The following is a 17733-nucleotide window of genomic DNA, read 5'->3' as shown; positions in this document are numbered from 1 at the left end:
GATAGAGGCCTGAGTATGTGACCTAAAATCCTGTGCCTCCTGTCGTTTCCAACGTCCCCCATTTTAACCATCTTCATGCTCCTTAAACACAACCAGAAATCACACACTCATTCATACATGCAGAAGGGCATGTCTCATCTGAGGGATTTGATCTAGGATTCCTATATGTGTTTTACCTTCATTTTTCCATGGTCCCACTGTTATCAGGCATTCCTTTGGGTCTAGGGAACATTAAAACAACTAAAAAATTTCATGTATAGAATGAAAATGCAGCAATGTCCTCAGTCCTCCATGAGAGGAAATGTTACCAGGTGAAGGGCTAGAACATCTGTCTTTCCATTTCTGTAGGGTTTATATGTCCTTCCTTCTGATACACATAATGAATACTGATACAAGGAACATGGTCTCTGACTTCTCTATTTTGTAATTGCATTTAATTCCTGACTACTGAGATGGAAGAGGTTTCAACTGTATTGTTTTCTTAGGAGTCACAATCAATCATAAGGAGCTCAGGTCATGGTGGGAACAGTCCAAGGGCTCTGAGGTCACGTGTGCACAACTGGGTTGCATTCTACTTAAAATGCATTCTAGGTTCCATCCTTGGCAAAGATGAAAGCTCAGTGCTAAGACTAGAAAGTGTGTGAACCCTCTTGCTGTCCATAAACTCAAACCTGGCTGGCTCTTTCTCACAAAACCCCCAAATGTCCATGTGTTTTATTCCTACATCCTTCCATCTGATAAAGGGTAAAGACGGGGGAAATGAGGTGATCCCCAGTGGTGAATGCCGTTTGTTTTCTTCACTGCCTACCCACTCGTCCCACCTGGACCAGCCCTATTTTGGAGAAAGGGCACAGAAGTCATGAAACAGGTAAACATTCAGTGGTAATTTAGGGGCAGGGCAGCCAGATTTAGATACCAGGGCAGTGGCTCTGGTGTCGTCATCTGTAATAAACCTGAGCGTCTTAGTCAACCAATTCAAAGCTTCCCGGATTTGTTTTCCATAGCAAAGAAGAGTGCTGCCTCAGCTGCCAGGTAGGTCCAAGCCCCCAAAATCTACTTACGAACACCTCCCTGTTTAGGAACAGCTCTCAAACCCAAGCAGAAGGCTTACAACCTAGCATGATCATGCTGGCTGGTCCTATCCAAGCACACTCAGAATCCATGCCTTCTGTGCAGTAGCAGTCCCAACTCTGTGTGTTGTTGGCAGTTATTGTTGTCAGATATTCAATTGTGGAGACTTGATCAGAAAAATCCCATTTGATTTGCTTTTTAATTATTTGGAAGCAGTTTTAGTTTCTGGTGCACAGACTTCCTTAAATTATGGTCAGGTGGTTTCAAAAGTTCCAAAACTTTATGAAGCTCTCACTGAAGATACCACTGCTATTACTGTATCTAAATTTCAAGACAGGCTTTGTCATTTCAACTTTTTCCTCACCTGGAGCAACTGTCTACCCCATTTGCATTTGAAAATCATGAACAGTTATATATTCTCAGTGTGTGAGTTTGACACTCTCTTAGATTAACAACCTTAGCAGGCCTGGATTCTGATAATTCCTAAGCAAGTAGTGTTTGCCCTGAAACCTCCCCGGCATCTGAGGGCTGTCATTCCATGAAGCTGGCATTATGACTGTATTAACAGCACCCTCTCTGACCTGTTCTCTATGACCAGAGGAATGACGGAGCTCTGTCGGTTCCGTGGTATTTTGCTCACAGACACATCAAGGGCTGTCGGACCTGCTTTCTTATAACTTGAGGAGACACTTCTGCTTCAGTCGCCAATAATTAGATGAATTATCCATAGATCTCTGCTCACTGATGACTTTGGAAGTATAAGCACCAGAAGGTAGCCAAACCCTGTGTGACTAAAGACACTAAATAAAGAAGGCCAGCATATCCAAGTGCTTGCAGCACGCTCCTCAACATAGCTTCAAAATCTAGAGCAAATGCAAAGGGCACGTGTCGGTGGCAGGTGGAGCCCACCTCTCTGTGACTGTGTGACGATATGTGCTTGGCTTTTCTGGGAACATGGGGACCGACGTCACCGAGGCCAGCTAGACGACCTCCATCCCAGCGTCCTGCAGCGCAGTCCATCTTCCCCCATCCAGCAGTGGGTAGGGGGGCACTGCAGGCAACTTGGGGCCATAGACTAGTAGTTGGCATGTGAGCAGCCAAAGCAGAGAGATTTGTCAGAAAGGGGGAGAAAGAGACCGTGCGAGTCCACATTGGTGAAGACGGACCGCTTAGAAGGCTGGGACGCCTGAGGCTGAGGACCGCTTTCAGAAGCATGGAGGACCCGCTGTGGAAGGACGGCCCCAAGCTGTGGTGTGAACGGGGCCACGCTCAGGGTCTGCACTGGCACCTCCGCGCCGCTTGGCTCTCCGCTTAATGCCACAGCAGGAAGGGAGTGGTCGATAAATGCTGGAGTTTTCGGTTTGCACCAGAGATTTCTCCCGCAGGAAGTGTTGTCTTGGCAGGCCACTCTGCTTTGAAGTGAAGGGCTTGTGAAGTGGAGATAGAATTGAGGATGTCACAATTTGCGGTACTAGGGGCCACTAAGCCCGTAATGGGGCACAACCAAAAGTCTCACCTTGACATTCATGTTTGATGTTTTCATTTATGAATGTTTTCCTTGTACTTGTAAACAGCCCTCTCCTAACCATCACATCCTTCACCCTGCCCTGGTAAAATCGAGGGGCTTGTTCAGTGTGCACAGGTCAGGCAGAGTCCCACAGCCACTCAGCCCATCCTTGTGGAGAGGACTTTAAACTGGACTTTCCCACTCCCTGACCGAACACTTTCCCTGTTCCTCCGCAGCTACCTTCCCCCAGTTAGTTTGCAGCGCACTGGATAATTGATGAAGCATTAATTACCCTTCCGTTCCTATTAGCCCCCATTAGACTATGTGAAATATGAATTTCTTTCCATTTACTCTAATACATAAGTGGCTTTGGCTGAATTCATGGGCACCTAGTTACAAGCTCATAAATTCATCACCTAGCAACTTAGGAAATGAATTGAATCACTAACCCTGATTTAAGAAGGAAGAAGCAGAAAACTATCTTGCATTAAAAATGGAAATTGGAATAGATTCAGTACTAAATTGTTGTAGATAAAGCGTATCAGCTTTCGGTAGCTCCACAGTCCAGAGGTCACTCTGGCCTGGCATTCAGCCAGAGGATGATGAGGTTTGGTGACAGGCCCATCCTTAGATCAGAGGGGTCTTCCAGGAGGCGACAGTCCCCACATCCAGCGCTGGGCTGAGGGTGGGCTACATCTTGCCTTCCTACTCAGCCTCTCCTCAATCTTCCCGTCAGCTAGATTCGGAACAGTGCAGTGCTGGAGTTTGGTTTGTGTTTGTTTATTGTTTGAATGCCCCCTTCAAACAGGGCGTATGCTTTTTTTTAGGCATGAAATAATTTGGAACATTTGCCTAAACGAGAGCCCTTTGTTTTTTATGGCCCATACTTCTCCTCCTAAGAAGCACGAAGTCCTGTTGAGAGTCCATTAAGCATGAGTACTGTTCCCATCCGCACTGGCCACTGTGCAGGTCACCTCCAGTTATGGCTTCGGCCAGGGCTTCTGCCTCCGTCTGGGGGGCCCTCTCTGGAGGGGCACTGCATTCTCTCACTGGCCAAGGAGGAGGCTCAGGAGGACTGCTCAGAGTGAGGGACATGGGCTGATTCTGGGCTCTGTCGCCTCATTATAACACACCTGCCCAGAACCTCTCTATGAATTGGCTGGACCGAGCCATTCCAATCTTCATCCGCAAGCCACACATCTCTTTAGCTGTTTCTCAACACGACAAAAGGCAACAGACTGGAAATAACAGACTCTCCCTGTGGGTGAACACTGAGGTGCCAAACCTTCTATCCCAGAGAAGGGGCACGGTGAGCCCTGCCCCACCCAGTCCTCTTGGGCCTTTTAAAAGCTCCCATCTCCTTAGAACATGCTTAGAGGCAGAGGCTGAGAAGTCTGTCTCAAACCGAGGTACATCACTGTGCCTCAGGATGATGTCAGCTTTTAATTTGTGGAGAAGTTGCTGAGATGACAGAAATTGGAAAGAATGTTTCCTTCCTTCTTCTCCAAGGAAACCAACCCTCCAGTTTCCATTCAGTTAACAGCTGTAGAATCCTCGGGTTGGATTCTTCGTGCACACGGGGCGCCGGCCTCCCGGCTCTGCAAAGGTACACAGTGCAGAGTGATGGCAGGGATGCAATCGTGAGATCCTAAGTCCCCGCTGCATTTGAGCTCGATGGATACAGCAGGAAGTGCTGTTCAAAAATACCTCCCTACACAGGCCATCAGTGTGAATTCATTTAAAAGCAGGTTTTTTAAGTGCCAGTTAGGATGATTAAACATCAGTTATTCTTAGCCGAGTAGAGAATATTTTTATTAGCCTGCCATCCCTCTGATTTAGACCATGGGAGCAGAGGAATAAAGTTTCAGCAGTGGGAGAGGAGGCCGATTTTGCCACAGAGCCACACAGAGAAGGACAGGCCTTGATGGACAATGAAAAGACAGCCCTGGGTGCCTGGGAAATAGAATAGTGGGGGATTCCAGAAAATTGGGGGAAGGGTCAAGAAAGAGGAAAAATATCCTCATCCATTTGGGCTGCTGTACAAATGGCCATAGACTGGGTGGCTCAAACAATAAACATTTATTTCTCACAGTTCTGGAGACTGAAAGTCCAAGATGGAGCCACCGGCAGGCTCGGTGTTTGCTGAGCCCCGTCTCCAGTTCCCATGCGGCCACCTTCCTGCTGTGTCACCACGTGGCAGGGAGAGCCCGCTGGCTGTCACCGCTTTTGAGAAGGCACTGATCCCCTTCTCAAGGGCTCCACCTTCATGACCCCATCACCTCCCTGAGGCCCCGCCTCGGAACACCATCACACTGGGGCTTAGGATTTCAAGAAAGGAGTCTGGGAAGACACAGACATGCAGTCCATAACAGACTGAGGGCTCCAAAGATACCCTTTATCTACTTCACAGCTTTGCCCGGGGCTGTGATGCCATCACACACCATTGGAAATTGTCAAGAGTGACAGCATATGAATTTGGGGAATTCAGTGCAATAAAAATCATAGGGCACTTTTCACTATAATACTTTCCCAAGAAGCCGACCTATCTTTTGCTGGGAAAGGATCTCAAGAACACAAAATGCAATTTAGTTACAAGTTGGAGCCAGTGCTCTGTTTTCGTTAGCAATGGATCCTTGACGGGTGAGACCAAATCCACAAAGATTTCCCAAGGTACTGGCAGCCCCTAATTAAAATGATGGTGGAGGCGCTCAGCACCTGCTAACATCATACCTGTAAAGACACTGCAGATCTTATTATTTATAAATTCATTTTAAGACTCACTAGTTCCTAATTTAGTTTTCTATTTGAAAAAGTGCTGAGTGCCAGAACAGGATCATGACCTTCTATTTTGTAACCGTATCTTGTGATAGAATGTTACTTGTTTATAAAGGGCCTCCAATTTCACTTTGAGTTATTTTTGACATATAGGGCCGCAGGAGAAGAATGTCTTAATTTAATTTTCTTTTATATGTTAATTCTGTAATTGCTTCCCAACCACATGTTCAGTGGGGTGAGGGACATGAAGTACTTGCTGGGGGTGCTGGCAGGGAAGGACATTTTGTAAGCATTTTTAGGCATTGATGGGTATACACGGAACATTTTATTGCCGACAGGTTATTTAAGACTGTGCAATTAAAAAGTAATTAGGGTAACTAAAGCTTTGAGGGTTTTAGATCTATGACAACTGCAAGAAACATAAATGGAATATTATGAGATGAGAAGTGATTGCACTATTATGTGAAATTTTTTGCTTTTTAAATACATCTACGTATCAAGGAAGTTTCTAGCAGGTTTGCAGCCAAGATGATGCTCCTTGGTTATTTTGTGCTTCAGGATAATAGTACTTAAACCTTTCTTCACTGACCTCCCACCAGTTATTCCCAGAGGCAGGTTGGGATGAGGAGGCAGGGAGAGGGCATGAAGAAGCGCTGGAGAGGAAAACATAAAATCATATCAAGCCCATGAGAGAGGGGTGGGGATGGAGGTTTTGCAGTGTTTGAAAGAGCCTGAACACTGCAGACAACCCCAGATTTCAGTCCTACTCCACCACCTGCCCCTCAGAGGCGCTTACAACTGAGCACTAGTTTCCCCTTTAAAGGTGGTGGTGACGCCCTCCCATCCACTTGAATTACCCGCAGTGGATATAATTGGAGATGTGCTGCCACCACGGGTCCCTGCACCAAGCCAGGCACCCAAAGCTTGAATATTGCAGAGCGGTGTTTCCCTCTTTCCACCCCTCTGCCTTAGCCTCCTTGGAGCCCTCAAGAGAGCAGCCGCCTGCTTCCTTCTGTCCTTGCTTTGCTCTGTGGGAGGCGGAGCAGGACACAGGGTGGCAAGCAGCAAGGCAGGGAGGGATGCGGAGCGCCTCCCTGGGGCAGAGCTCCTGCCAGGATGCAGAAGGTAGCAGGAGACCCTTTCCAGACAGAGTTAGCAGGGGGCAGCACTGCCTATCTACAGGTGTGAGTGAGGAAGGGAAGCTGTAAAATGCTTAGTAATTCCTATTTCTTGGAAGGGTCTGCCACCCACACTGCTTGTGTACCCAGGACCTGGTGAGAACAGCTGCTCCAGGACACGACTCCTTCAGGTTGTTTTTAATTAAATGGAAACATTTCTTCCAGACCTGGTGTACGATTGCCGATAGCGTGTTGGATCACTTTGAGCGTTGCTGATCTAGAACATGCTAGAAAGGGGGAAACCCAACTGCTTCCCAGGGTGGTTCTAAAATAGGCTGGTTTGCAAAGGAAAACAATGGTCATTTATGTAATTTCTTCCAGAACATAATCGCTGAGCATGAAATTCGTAATATCTCCTGTGCCGCCCAGGACCCAGAAGACCTCTCAACATTTGCTTATATCACAAAAGATCTGAAGTCCAATCACCACTACTGTCACGTGTTTACTGCCTTCGATGTGGTGAGTAACTGTCCTCTCTGGACAGACTAAACATTTGTCCAAACATACCTGCATTTTCCTGAGGGCCCAGCGTGCAATTAAGACACTTGGCTTGTTCACCAAGTATTGAAGTATATCTAGAGTAAAGCATTTTGCACACTCACCTTTTCTTAGCTTTTTCTGTATTTCATTCATCCATTGAATTTAGAACTCCACTTCTACCTAGTATCTGAACTGCCACTGCTCAACTTCTAAAGTCACACTTCAGATTTGATGGATTCCTTTCTTTCTCTGGTACCAAAATATAGTAAAATGTCTTCCAGCCTCCTTAATCCTTCGTCGTCTTTGTTGGTTTCTCTGGTAGCCATTTCTAAGCAATAGGGCATAATAGTCTAGGATCGTTTGGAAGAAAAGTTAATTTTAGTGACTCATGCAATATTTGTAGTTTTCTATACCAACTTGTAGTCAAATTAGACACCTGCAAATAATAATAATAATTGGGAACACCAAGGTTTGGTCCATTTGTTTATTTAGCAGTTAGTCTTGTAATGTCACTTGTGTGGTGTTAAGCAACTTTAGTCCTATTTGTCATTAAGCCTAAAAATTAGCCCCTCTGTTATAGACTTGGAAAATGAAAGCAATTCTAGAAAACAAGTGTTCCTTTTATGTTTTTTTAATGTATATATAAAAATGTATGAAATATATATTTATTTGTATGTATATTTGATGTGGTGAACAACTACATTCTTTGCACAGATTAAATATTTCCCCAAATGTACCTGGTTTTTATTGAGAGCCCAACTTGCAATTAAGACATTTGGCTTGTTTCATAAATTATTAAGGGTTACTTAGCCCAAGGCATTTTGCAGATTCTGTATAACCTCAACATGGTACAAATTGCTTGAGCCTATGTCTAATCTCTAATACAGTACATGAGGCATTCACATTTGATGCAGACAGAACAGATATGGCTGTAACCATGAGATAATTTCTACCCAGAGGAATAGTAAAATGTCACTTTAATATGACAGCTTTGACCGGCACAATGGATTTGAAACGCACATTTTAAAAATTACACAGAAGTTGCAGTGTAATATATTCTTGGAAGGTCAGCCCACAGTTCAGCGTCTTTCTCAGTTCCGATAAACACCCATGGACCAAGGATCACCACTGACCAAAACACTCACCTTGCTAAGGCATGTGACGCTCATGCCCAGAGCATTTGTATCATGCTGCATGTGGCTCATCCCCTTCAGTGTGTGAAGATTGAAAACAGGAAAGAATATTCATGTGCCATTAAAAAACTCCCTCTCTTTTGGGAGGCAGGCAGACAATAATATAAAAGTGGTATGTGGTAACAGGAGGAACTGCAAAGTATAGCCCTCAAAGGCGGTGCTAAATATCTCTGGATGCATTTATTTGCATGGGATCCATGGTGTTGATGAAAATCATTTCAGCACTGGGTTTCTGGTGCCTTCAGCGTAACTTGTCATTCTTGTGAAATGCCATTGTTTCTGTAAACAGCAACATTCCATCCTGTCCACATGTATTGGTGTGTATGCAGCATCTCCCCTCTCCAGTTGGGTTGGTGTCGTAGAAAGAACAGTCAGACCAGAGTCTGCATCCCAACACAGCTACCTGTTTCCCGAGCATAGACTACTTATAGGACTTTTCTGAGTCCCAGTGTCCTTTGTCCATAAAACAGGTTGTACCCACTATGTTTCATCAGGATTGAAATGAAGGAACATAGGTACAGTGCCTGATAAATAACAACCACGTGATACAAGTCCATCCCCACCTCTTCTCTCTCCTTGCCTACTGACATTGCAATTGACAGCCTGGCCCTTTACTGCTAAAAAATACAAGATAAATTTACCAGACACGTATTTATGGTCCAAAGGTTTCCCACTATCCTTCTAAAAAATAGAGAGAGAGGCAATGAATAAGTAAAATAAAACAATAGGAAGAAATCTTTGGTTCTACAGGCCTTATATTGGTATATTGCCTCCGTCCAGTGTTTTCACCGATACCCATACATATCATGATGAATTCCAATCTTTCCTTGAAGATTGTGGCATTTCTTTCTATAGTAGTCTATAATTTGCTGTAATAAGAGTATCTAAAGCATTGTTCTATACTGGAACTAAAAATGATACCTATGGGCCATCTGCCCCCTTCAGTTTTTTAGCTACGTTTATGCAGTGCCTGAATACCAAGTATAAATTGTGGGGGAAAATAGTCAACTGTTGAGTTTTAGAATCAACAGCATGTCCCTGATGCATTTGGAGAACATGTAGAGAATTGCTTCACCTTTTGTCTTTTCATCCAGATCTTTGATTTAATGTAGACATTCACTAGCTTAGGATTCTGATATCAGCTCCAAAGAATTTTCATCATACACCACAAATCCAGCATTTTAATCCTCTCTAGGTGAAGTTTGTCTGACTTCAGAAATAGTAACAAAGGCCACCAACCTTGACCTGAGCCTTTGAGCAATTTTGAGATGCATCAAGCTTTGGCTGCACTGAAAAAAAAAAGCCTCTTTGAGCATGGATTTTGTACCATTATGTAGGGCAGTTCAATACTCCGTTCTGTCTCAGTGCCTTAAAAATCTGTTCATATGAGTCAGTCCCCTGGTCAAATGGCAAAAAAAAGAGAAGAAAAGAATACCTTAAGTATTCATTTAATAACTTAGCTGCTGTGTATGACTAAATACACATTTTTACTTGCAGACTTATTGCCACTTTGGCCTTATAGACCTTTTATGGGTCACAAAACACTTTTATGAGTATCTGTGTCATCAAGAAAATCCAGTGATGTCTAGGATACTTTCAGTTTCTGGAGAGTTAGATTTGAAATTAAGAGCATTTTCCCATAGAAACCCTGTGATCTTGGAAGGGGGCCCAAGCAGCCCTACACAGGATAGCCTGTGAGCTTAACAAAGTTCATTTATTATGGGACGTTGCTTTTAACATAGTCCCATTGACTATGGGACACTGCAGAACATGCTTTAGGAAGGGTTTACTTTGTGATCTCTAAGCCTGTTTTTCCATTACTTAGAATCTATGCTAAATTCTGCCTGTGATATTTTCAGTTTCAGATGACAAGCAGATGAAAATAAAAAGACAAGAGCAAAAAGTGAAACCAGAGTTCCCCAGGAAAAGGCCAGTATGTACCTACTGGCAGGCGCCAGACCCACTCTGCCTCCTAGACTCTCACTACTGGGGCAGCTGATTTTTATTCTCATTTCTAACCTGCTAGGCCAGGAACACATTCCACACATGACAGAACGAAAGGCTTTCCAAGCTCTGCCTTTCAGCCCTGAGAACATGGGGGAAGGGAGCAGTGGGACAGGGCAGAGAAGGCTGGTTATAAGACTGGGAGTCTCAGGGGGTTGAAAACACAGGTTCAGCTCTTCTCTCCTCCTCTTTTATCTCACGTGAGTGCAGGGAATTCCATGCTGCTAGGATTACGAGAGAGGGGCAGGAATTTCAGTGGCCACCAGCCCCCAAGGCTGCTGCAATCATCCTTCGAAGGCCAGTATATGTAAGAGACAGATAGAACCATGGGAATTTGGAGACTGTCGTCTTCTACATGTTATTCACTCAGTGTACATTGCTGTGTTTAAAACTGAGGTAGGTAGATCAGAAAGATTTTGATGCATCCTCTGTGGGAATATTGCACTTAGTTTTAAAATCTGGGAAGGACCTCTTTCAGTAGTTTTAAAATATGAAAAGTTTTTTTTAATAGCATTAAAAGCCATGACTGCTGCTAGATCCTTGCTAATTCTCACTTTCTCTATAAAGAATATATTTGCAGTCTTTGATGTTTTTAAGGGAAAAAGGTACTCATTTTTCCCTTAAATGCAACTCCCAAATTCTGCCGGCTTCCGTGTTCAGCACGTGGTGTGTCTTAGACAAGCTCAGAGACGTGTAGTGAGCGTCTAGGTCGGGATGCTGGTGGGCGGTAAGGCGGGAGTCAAATCTCCCTCTTTCTTGTGCTTTCTTGGCCGAGTGCAGACCATAGAGGATCCAAAGTGGGGAACCAGAAAGGACAAAATGCAGGAAAGCATGGTCACAGCGTCTCATAGGACTCTGCTATCACAATGCACCAGCAAGCCCAAGCTTAGAGGGGGAACACCAGAGGCAGCCACACTTCTGACTTCGGCTCTACTGCAAGTTTCTTTCTTGGTTTTCTCATCAGTTTAATGAAATCTAAAATTTCTGAGCCGTATATTTTTCTTCCCCATTTTTTTTTGAGATGTAATTGACATATACTCCTATGTTCTTTTAAAATAAACAACATAAGGATTTGACACATTTACGTATTGCAACATGACCACCATAACAAGTTTCACTAACCTCCACCACCTCACATAGGTATAATTTTTTTTCTGCCTTGTGATGAGAACTTCCAGGTCTACTCTCTTAGTGACTTTCAAATATACCATCTGGTATCATTAACGGCGGTCACCATGCTGTAGCTGACATCCCCTGGACTTACTGTCCCATAACTGGAAGTTTGACCTTTTTGACCCCCTCCACCCATTTCGACCTTTCTTAAACTCTGAGATTATCTCCATGGGGTAGTTTGAGGTTCTGATGAGAAGGATTTATGGCTTATGTTGCAGAGGTTGTCCCACAAAGTGACCCCCTGAAGGTGCAAAAGCACTTTCGTTGTTGATAGTAGTTGACCTCTGACAACTAAATTAAATACTGTATGTGGGGCTAGGTGGTCTCGTTCAATCTGTTTCTCGTTTTCTCCACCTGAAGATGGCCTTCAACCCTGTCTATGATATGAAAATACCTGGCAATGTAAGAAAATGTTAAAGAGCATAGAGCCTTTAAGATGGAACTGTAACACTTTCCCGGGCTGGTCTCCCACTTGTAAAGTAGCAACCAAGAGGCACATGGAAGCCATTCCTGGCCCTGCACAGCCCTCTGAGCCACATGCCCTCCAGGCGGGAGGGGTCCTGCTCCTGAGAGCAGCGAATGCCATGATTAGCACTCCCAGCCCTGTGGTCCTAACACACCACGACCTGTCCCCCCACCAAAAAACAGCATAAATTACCACTGCCAGGTGGCATTTATCCATCTCTCCTCTTCATTGGCATAAATCATTGAGAATTAACCAAACCATAAAGCCGAGGTGGGTGGATATTAAGGGAATAATAGTCACTCTTTCTCTCAGCCCTTTTTTTGTGGGGGAGGCAAGAAGGGATGTTATCAGTGCCTTAAATCAATCCCATTTTTTAATCAAACCTGAAAATCTTTTTCACAGGTTGGTTTGCAGCATTCATATATGTGTTTTTTATTGCCTCCTCCCAAATAACTAACAAGCAGCTGTCACATGTGGGAGTGTGGCTTTTAGACTCAGTCTGGGATTGAATCCCAGGTCAGCATTCTTAGCTTTATGGATTGTGCAAGAACTAACCCGCAGTTTCCTCATCTATAAACTAGTCCCCTCCAGCTAGGTTAGTATGAGGATTAAACGAGACAACAGGCGCCGGTTCCCGGCACCTGCGTCCAGTCCCAGCTGCTGAGGTCCGGAGAACAGTAGCGGCGGTCATGTGGTGGTGGTTTTCTTCCCGTCAGACCCTGTGTGAGGGCTTACGTCCCAGTTGACATCATACGTCTGCCGCAGCACCCATCTACACTTGAGGAAAAAAGTCAAAGTCCAAATAAAATACGTTTATTCAGGGCTCCCCAGGAGTGAGGCACCGTCCCTGCTCCCCAGTAGCTCATAGTTCAGGAGCAGTGGGGACACCACTAGTAGTTGCAATCAAATCAGATCCGTTATCCTGGAGTCATGCCGGTACCCAGCAGGGCTGGTGCTCCCAGAGGGGTGCTGGGGCTGGCAGCTGAACGCTTAGTTCGCATGAATATGTTATAAGTTTGGAAGCGTAACAACTCATTAGTTCCCTTTGCAATGATGAGCACAGGGCATTAGGCATCTGCAGTAGGCAAGAAAAAGTCACTTGTATTTACTGTGTTATTAAGCCAAGGAATGGACTTGTCCGTTTGAGGAAGATTTTCAACAATGAGGGTTAAAATTAATAAGGGTTTGAATTTGGTTAAATGCCCCTTTTTGAAGGCATCGTGAGTGAAGAGTTTCCTCTAGTTTCTACCAGGAGCTTTCACTTTTGAATAGTGGGGAGATGTTGAAATCTAGCAAGTATCTCTTCTGCACACCCTTTCCCGAAATCCCTACCAAGTAGCAGGAAAAAGGTTGAGACTGTTTCCCGTCTGCGCTGGTAGGCCAGTCCCTCTGGCATGAATGTGAGAGGCCCGCTGTCCAGCCATTGGAGGCTGTGGCTCCACGGACAGGCGGCCCCACAGCACAAGTTTGCTAATCAGTCTTCCGCTAAGCAGTGCACACTCCTGTACTCAGGCTAAGGCATAAAGTTAAACCTTAGCAGATAACAGTGGAATCATCTGCTACCTTTCAAACTCTGGTTTTTGAAGAATGTTTAATGGCAGGCAAAACCCATTCATGATTTAAAGTTGCACAGAAAAGCAACTTAGGAAACTGCACATAGAGTATGATTCTAATTTTGTTTTTAAATTCACATACGTAAATATTCATATACCATATAAAGGTATTTGTGTATATGTACAAATGTAAATAAGAGTGTAAACCCAAATGGCTGTATCCCAGCAATAGAATTTTACATGTGATTTATCTTTTCTTATTGGTGTATATTCAAAATTGTCTACGTGTACCCCTGTTATAATTAGGGGAAAATGTTAATTTCATGAATCTTCTAGCTGAAATAAGCCCTAAAAAAGCTATCTGCATTTTGGCCAGTTGATAACATCAGCCCTGGTATCTTAGCACAATGCCTAATATTTATTTCTAAATGCTAAAGACCTGTGATTGGTGTTTATTTCTATAATCTATCAAGATTAACTTCTGCTTGTACTCAAGATAACTAGAGTTAAAGAGATGTCGATGAATTCTGTGAATCTGCCCAGAATATACTCAAAGTTATTTTTGCCTCAAGACGTGGGTGAAGCAACATGTAGACGGAACTTACGGTCTTAAAAACAAGAAGAGCAAAATACAGCCAAATGAGAAATGTAGCTTCTTCCTAGAGACCCCACGGAAGACCCAGATTGGAAAACACTTTCCTCTATCTTTAGGCCCCAGTGGCTTTGCCTGCATTTACTCATCCAGGGCTGCCTGGGGAGGGAAGAAAGGAGAATGGCTCTGGCCATCCACATTCGCCCTTATCTTATCTTTAAGGTGAAAGTCCTCTTACCATTTTAGGGACCCAATGGAGGAGTTGAGCCTCCAAAGGGAAAAGGCTAGCAAGTCCACGCAGCAATAGAGCTATGCCCCAGGCACCTGGAGCCACCAGAGGAGGGCACCTGCCCTGGGGAGGAAGGCCATGGGAAAGGGGATCCGAGGAGGCTCCCAGGAGATAAGTGAGTCTCCAAGGATGAGCATAACTCACCAAAGGTAAGAGATGGGAAGAGGGTGTAGTGCCCAAAACAAAAGCCATGTTATAACAGACAAAACACTTGGCTGTTTGGAAGAGCTTTGTGGGTGATTGTTGCAAAGAGGGCATCCTCTGAGAGGAAAGCCAGGCCCCTGCCCTTTGCGTCTCCAAGCACTGGTTGGTTGGTGGGCTGTTGAGCCCTGCAGTCTGGCCTTTGCTAAATGGGCCACTGTTTAACATGGCCTCAGCTGTACACACATCTCTAGACTGAACACATAGTTAGCTGGGTAAAAAAGAATAAAAAAGAACACTGGAGCACCCAGGGTGGAAAGGGACCTAGAGGTCACCTGGGCCAGACCCCCTTCCCAGTACCATCTCCTCAGCGACAGTGATGGGGGCCATAAGGGGGAGCCCATGGCAGATTTAGCCCATGCAGGTGATCCAGACTTGGTCTTTATTCACTAACAACTGGTGTAGAAAACAGAGGCTCCTCATACTGCCCCTGGCCTCTCTGCCCTACCTGGGGCTTCCAAGCACAGACACAGCCCTTCCCTTGAATGTTTGTGCTCGCACCCTCTCCCCAGGTGGGTAGCTCTGTGACCTCAGGAAGTACCTCCACCAGCCCTGAAGAAAGCCAGGCCTGTATGTTTCTGAGGCTATGGAACTAATACTTCCATTTGTTCCTTCAATTCCAGACACTAAAATGAGGTGGTGGTTTTTTAATGCTAATGGAAAGTGCTTGTAGACAGGTTACAATGGTCTTCATGTAAAAAGCAGCCTCCCAACAGGGTCCTCTGTCCCTGTGGTATCCCCTCCCCTCTCAGTTCACTTCCTTTGTTGTCACCTTCACCAGATGACATGGAAACTTGTGTCTGATACACTTTGTCAGCCAATTTGGCATTAGTGGATTAAACAAAGTTAACTCTTGAATGCATATTTCAGTGAACAAATGGACACTGTTTACCATTCACCCTTCCATAAAGGATCTAAGGCAGCCTACATGAATAGGCATAATAAATCTGGAAGTATACATACACAGATCTGAATTAAGGAGAACATAGACTGAAAGGAAGAGCAACACCAAGGAGAAGTTTTAACATCAATATGCAGAACATAGAGCTCAAAATAGTTTTTAAAGCTGAGCCACAGATTTGACTCTGAGCTTCCTGGAAGTCAAGGCAAAAACGAAATACAGTCATTACATGCTTCTCATTTCTTTGAAAGAAGAGTATAGCTTTTTCTCTCAAAAGAAAACTTCAGTAAGACTGAAGTCTGAAAGAACCTTTTGTCCTGAATCTCAATGAGGGGGAGATTGTGTGAGAGTCACACTAACACACACAGTGGCTCTCCAAAGCCCAAGGTGGCTCCTTACAGGGTCCCTCCGTGAAAGCGGGGTGGGCAGAACACCAGCAGACTCATGAAAGCAGTAAGGCAGGATTGCCCAGCAGCACAAAACACTGACTAATGTGAAGTCAGATCTGGTTGGAATCTTGGCTCTGCCTCTTATTAGCTGTGTGAACTTGGCCAGGTTAATCAATATCACCAATTCTGAGCTTCTCCACATAAAATTGGGATGATAAACTCTCCTCTATAAGGTGTTTAAGAGTTAGATAATCCTATCAGCCACTTAGCTGGTCCCTGGAATGAAATAAGCAGTGTAACATGGTAGGTGAGGCTGCCACTGTATCATCCCTACTAGAGAAAATAGAAAGTGCTTCAAGTTTAAGGTGGCCTGACTTGGTGCAGGGCTCACACCCACCTCAGCTGCAAGAGTGAACTGACTGGGTGTCCATAAGTTCATGTCCACGTACAGATTTGCAGCTGGGCTTGATAGAAATTGGACAGAAGTTTCACCTGTGCTCTGGAGCTGGAGTAGAGGTAGTGGCGTTCCAGGTTAAAGGAAGAGTCGGGTGTTCTAGAATCCAACTGAGCAGATGTTAGAATTGACATCCAATGTGAAAACTGAAGATTCTTGGCCAAATGGATAGCCAGACCCGCTGGTACATGGATGTGAGCCACGGTGACACCTGCAAATAGGGCCTGGATTTTGCCTGGTAAACAGTTCCCAGCCCTCTTTGCCAAAGGATGAAGAGGCTCTCAGAACTCCACAGGCATGGATTAAGAATGAATAAGATTATTCTGAGCTAGAAAATTTCCTTGTTTTTAATTATCAAAATGGAAAAACTTATTTTTATTGTAAAATTATTCATCTGCATTTGAACAAAGTTCAAAACATACAAAGAAGTATAAAGAGAAAAATCATCCATTATCTCAACACTCAGCGATAAACACTAGTAACATTTTGATACATATCCGTTTTCTATACGTACAGACACCCATCTATGTTTATATGTACATTTTCACTTACAGTCTTCTAACCAGTTTTTTAAATGACTCTATTTTATTTTAAATGACTGCCTTATGTTCTACTGCATGGGTCTATGTAGAGTGGTACACTTAGTCTCCTAATAATGAAAGTTTTAGACACTATAATGAATATTCTTACAAATATGCCATTGCACACTTGCACCTAAAAGATTTTCCAACCAGGAGTTGCCAGCACAGAAAAATCCTAGTGATGTGGCAGTTAACACAAATGAATTACCTGGGTGGCCAGAGTTCTCCCTAGGAGGCAGTCTATGCTGAAGTTTACTAACACCAAATTGGTGAACATGCCAGGTACAGCTTCAGTGCCCAAGATACCAGAGGACAGGTCGGGGGCATCTCTTTGTCTCTCCCTCCATGAGCCTCCCCTCCCCCACATCACTCAGTGAGTACTTCCTAGACACTCACTGTAGGCCAGGCACAGGCCAGGCACCAGGACTCAGTCCCTGACCCATGGAAGTAGCTCCCTAAATACCCATGGTGATGGTGACGTTGGCTGCAGTCCTGACTGCTTTATGAGCTAACGGTCATACAGGCTTACCTACACGTCTGCATTTTGCAAAAGGAAAACAAGTTTGCCTCTCTGATTACAGTTAGGATCCATCCTAAAGTATGATGGTTCCACAAATTCCTCTAATGTAGCAATTCTTAATCCACAGATCAAAATGCCTGGGGGAGAAGGGAAAGGCTATGGAGACGGATGTGCAACACCCCACCCCAACCCCAGCAGTTGTCCCCATTGACCTGGAGCTCCCTGCCTCCATCCTAAAGAGCCTCAGCTGGAGAGAGAGAGCCCCATGGAGGGAGCAGGTCCACTGGCTGAGAATCCCTGAGTTAATGGTTGATGTCAAATCATCAAAAACACCCTTTACCTAGAAGCTCCCTCTCCTAATCCTGGCACAAGACCCAGGAAAAATTCCATGGCCATTAGATATCCT

At 44.6% G+C, this 17733-nt stretch overlaps 1 protein-coding gene across 17 annotated transcripts in view; it reads left to right on the top strand.

Moving 5' to 3' along the window:
- ANKS1B (ankyrin repeat and sterile alpha motif domain containing 1B) overlaps positions 1 to 17733 on the top strand; it is a 995298-nt gene that overhangs the window by 964559 nt on the left and 13006 nt on the right. For all 17 annotated transcript variants that reach the window (XM_073213673.1, XM_073213674.1, XM_073213669.1 and 14 more), the window contains one exon: positions 6853 to 6990. In XM_073213673.1, coding sequence (XP_073069774.1) covers positions 6853 to 6990 — 138 coding nt within the window. The remainder of the gene's footprint in view (positions 1 to 6852; positions 6991 to 17733) is intronic.

The sequence above is a fragment of the Manis javanica genome, chromosome 10 (genome assembly GCF_040802235.1).
Source record: "Manis javanica isolate MJ-LG chromosome 10, MJ_LKY, whole genome shotgun sequence".
NCBI lineage: Eukaryota > Metazoa > Chordata > Mammalia > Pholidota > Manidae > Manis > Manis javanica.
This window is presented reverse-complemented; position numbering and strand designations above follow the sequence as displayed.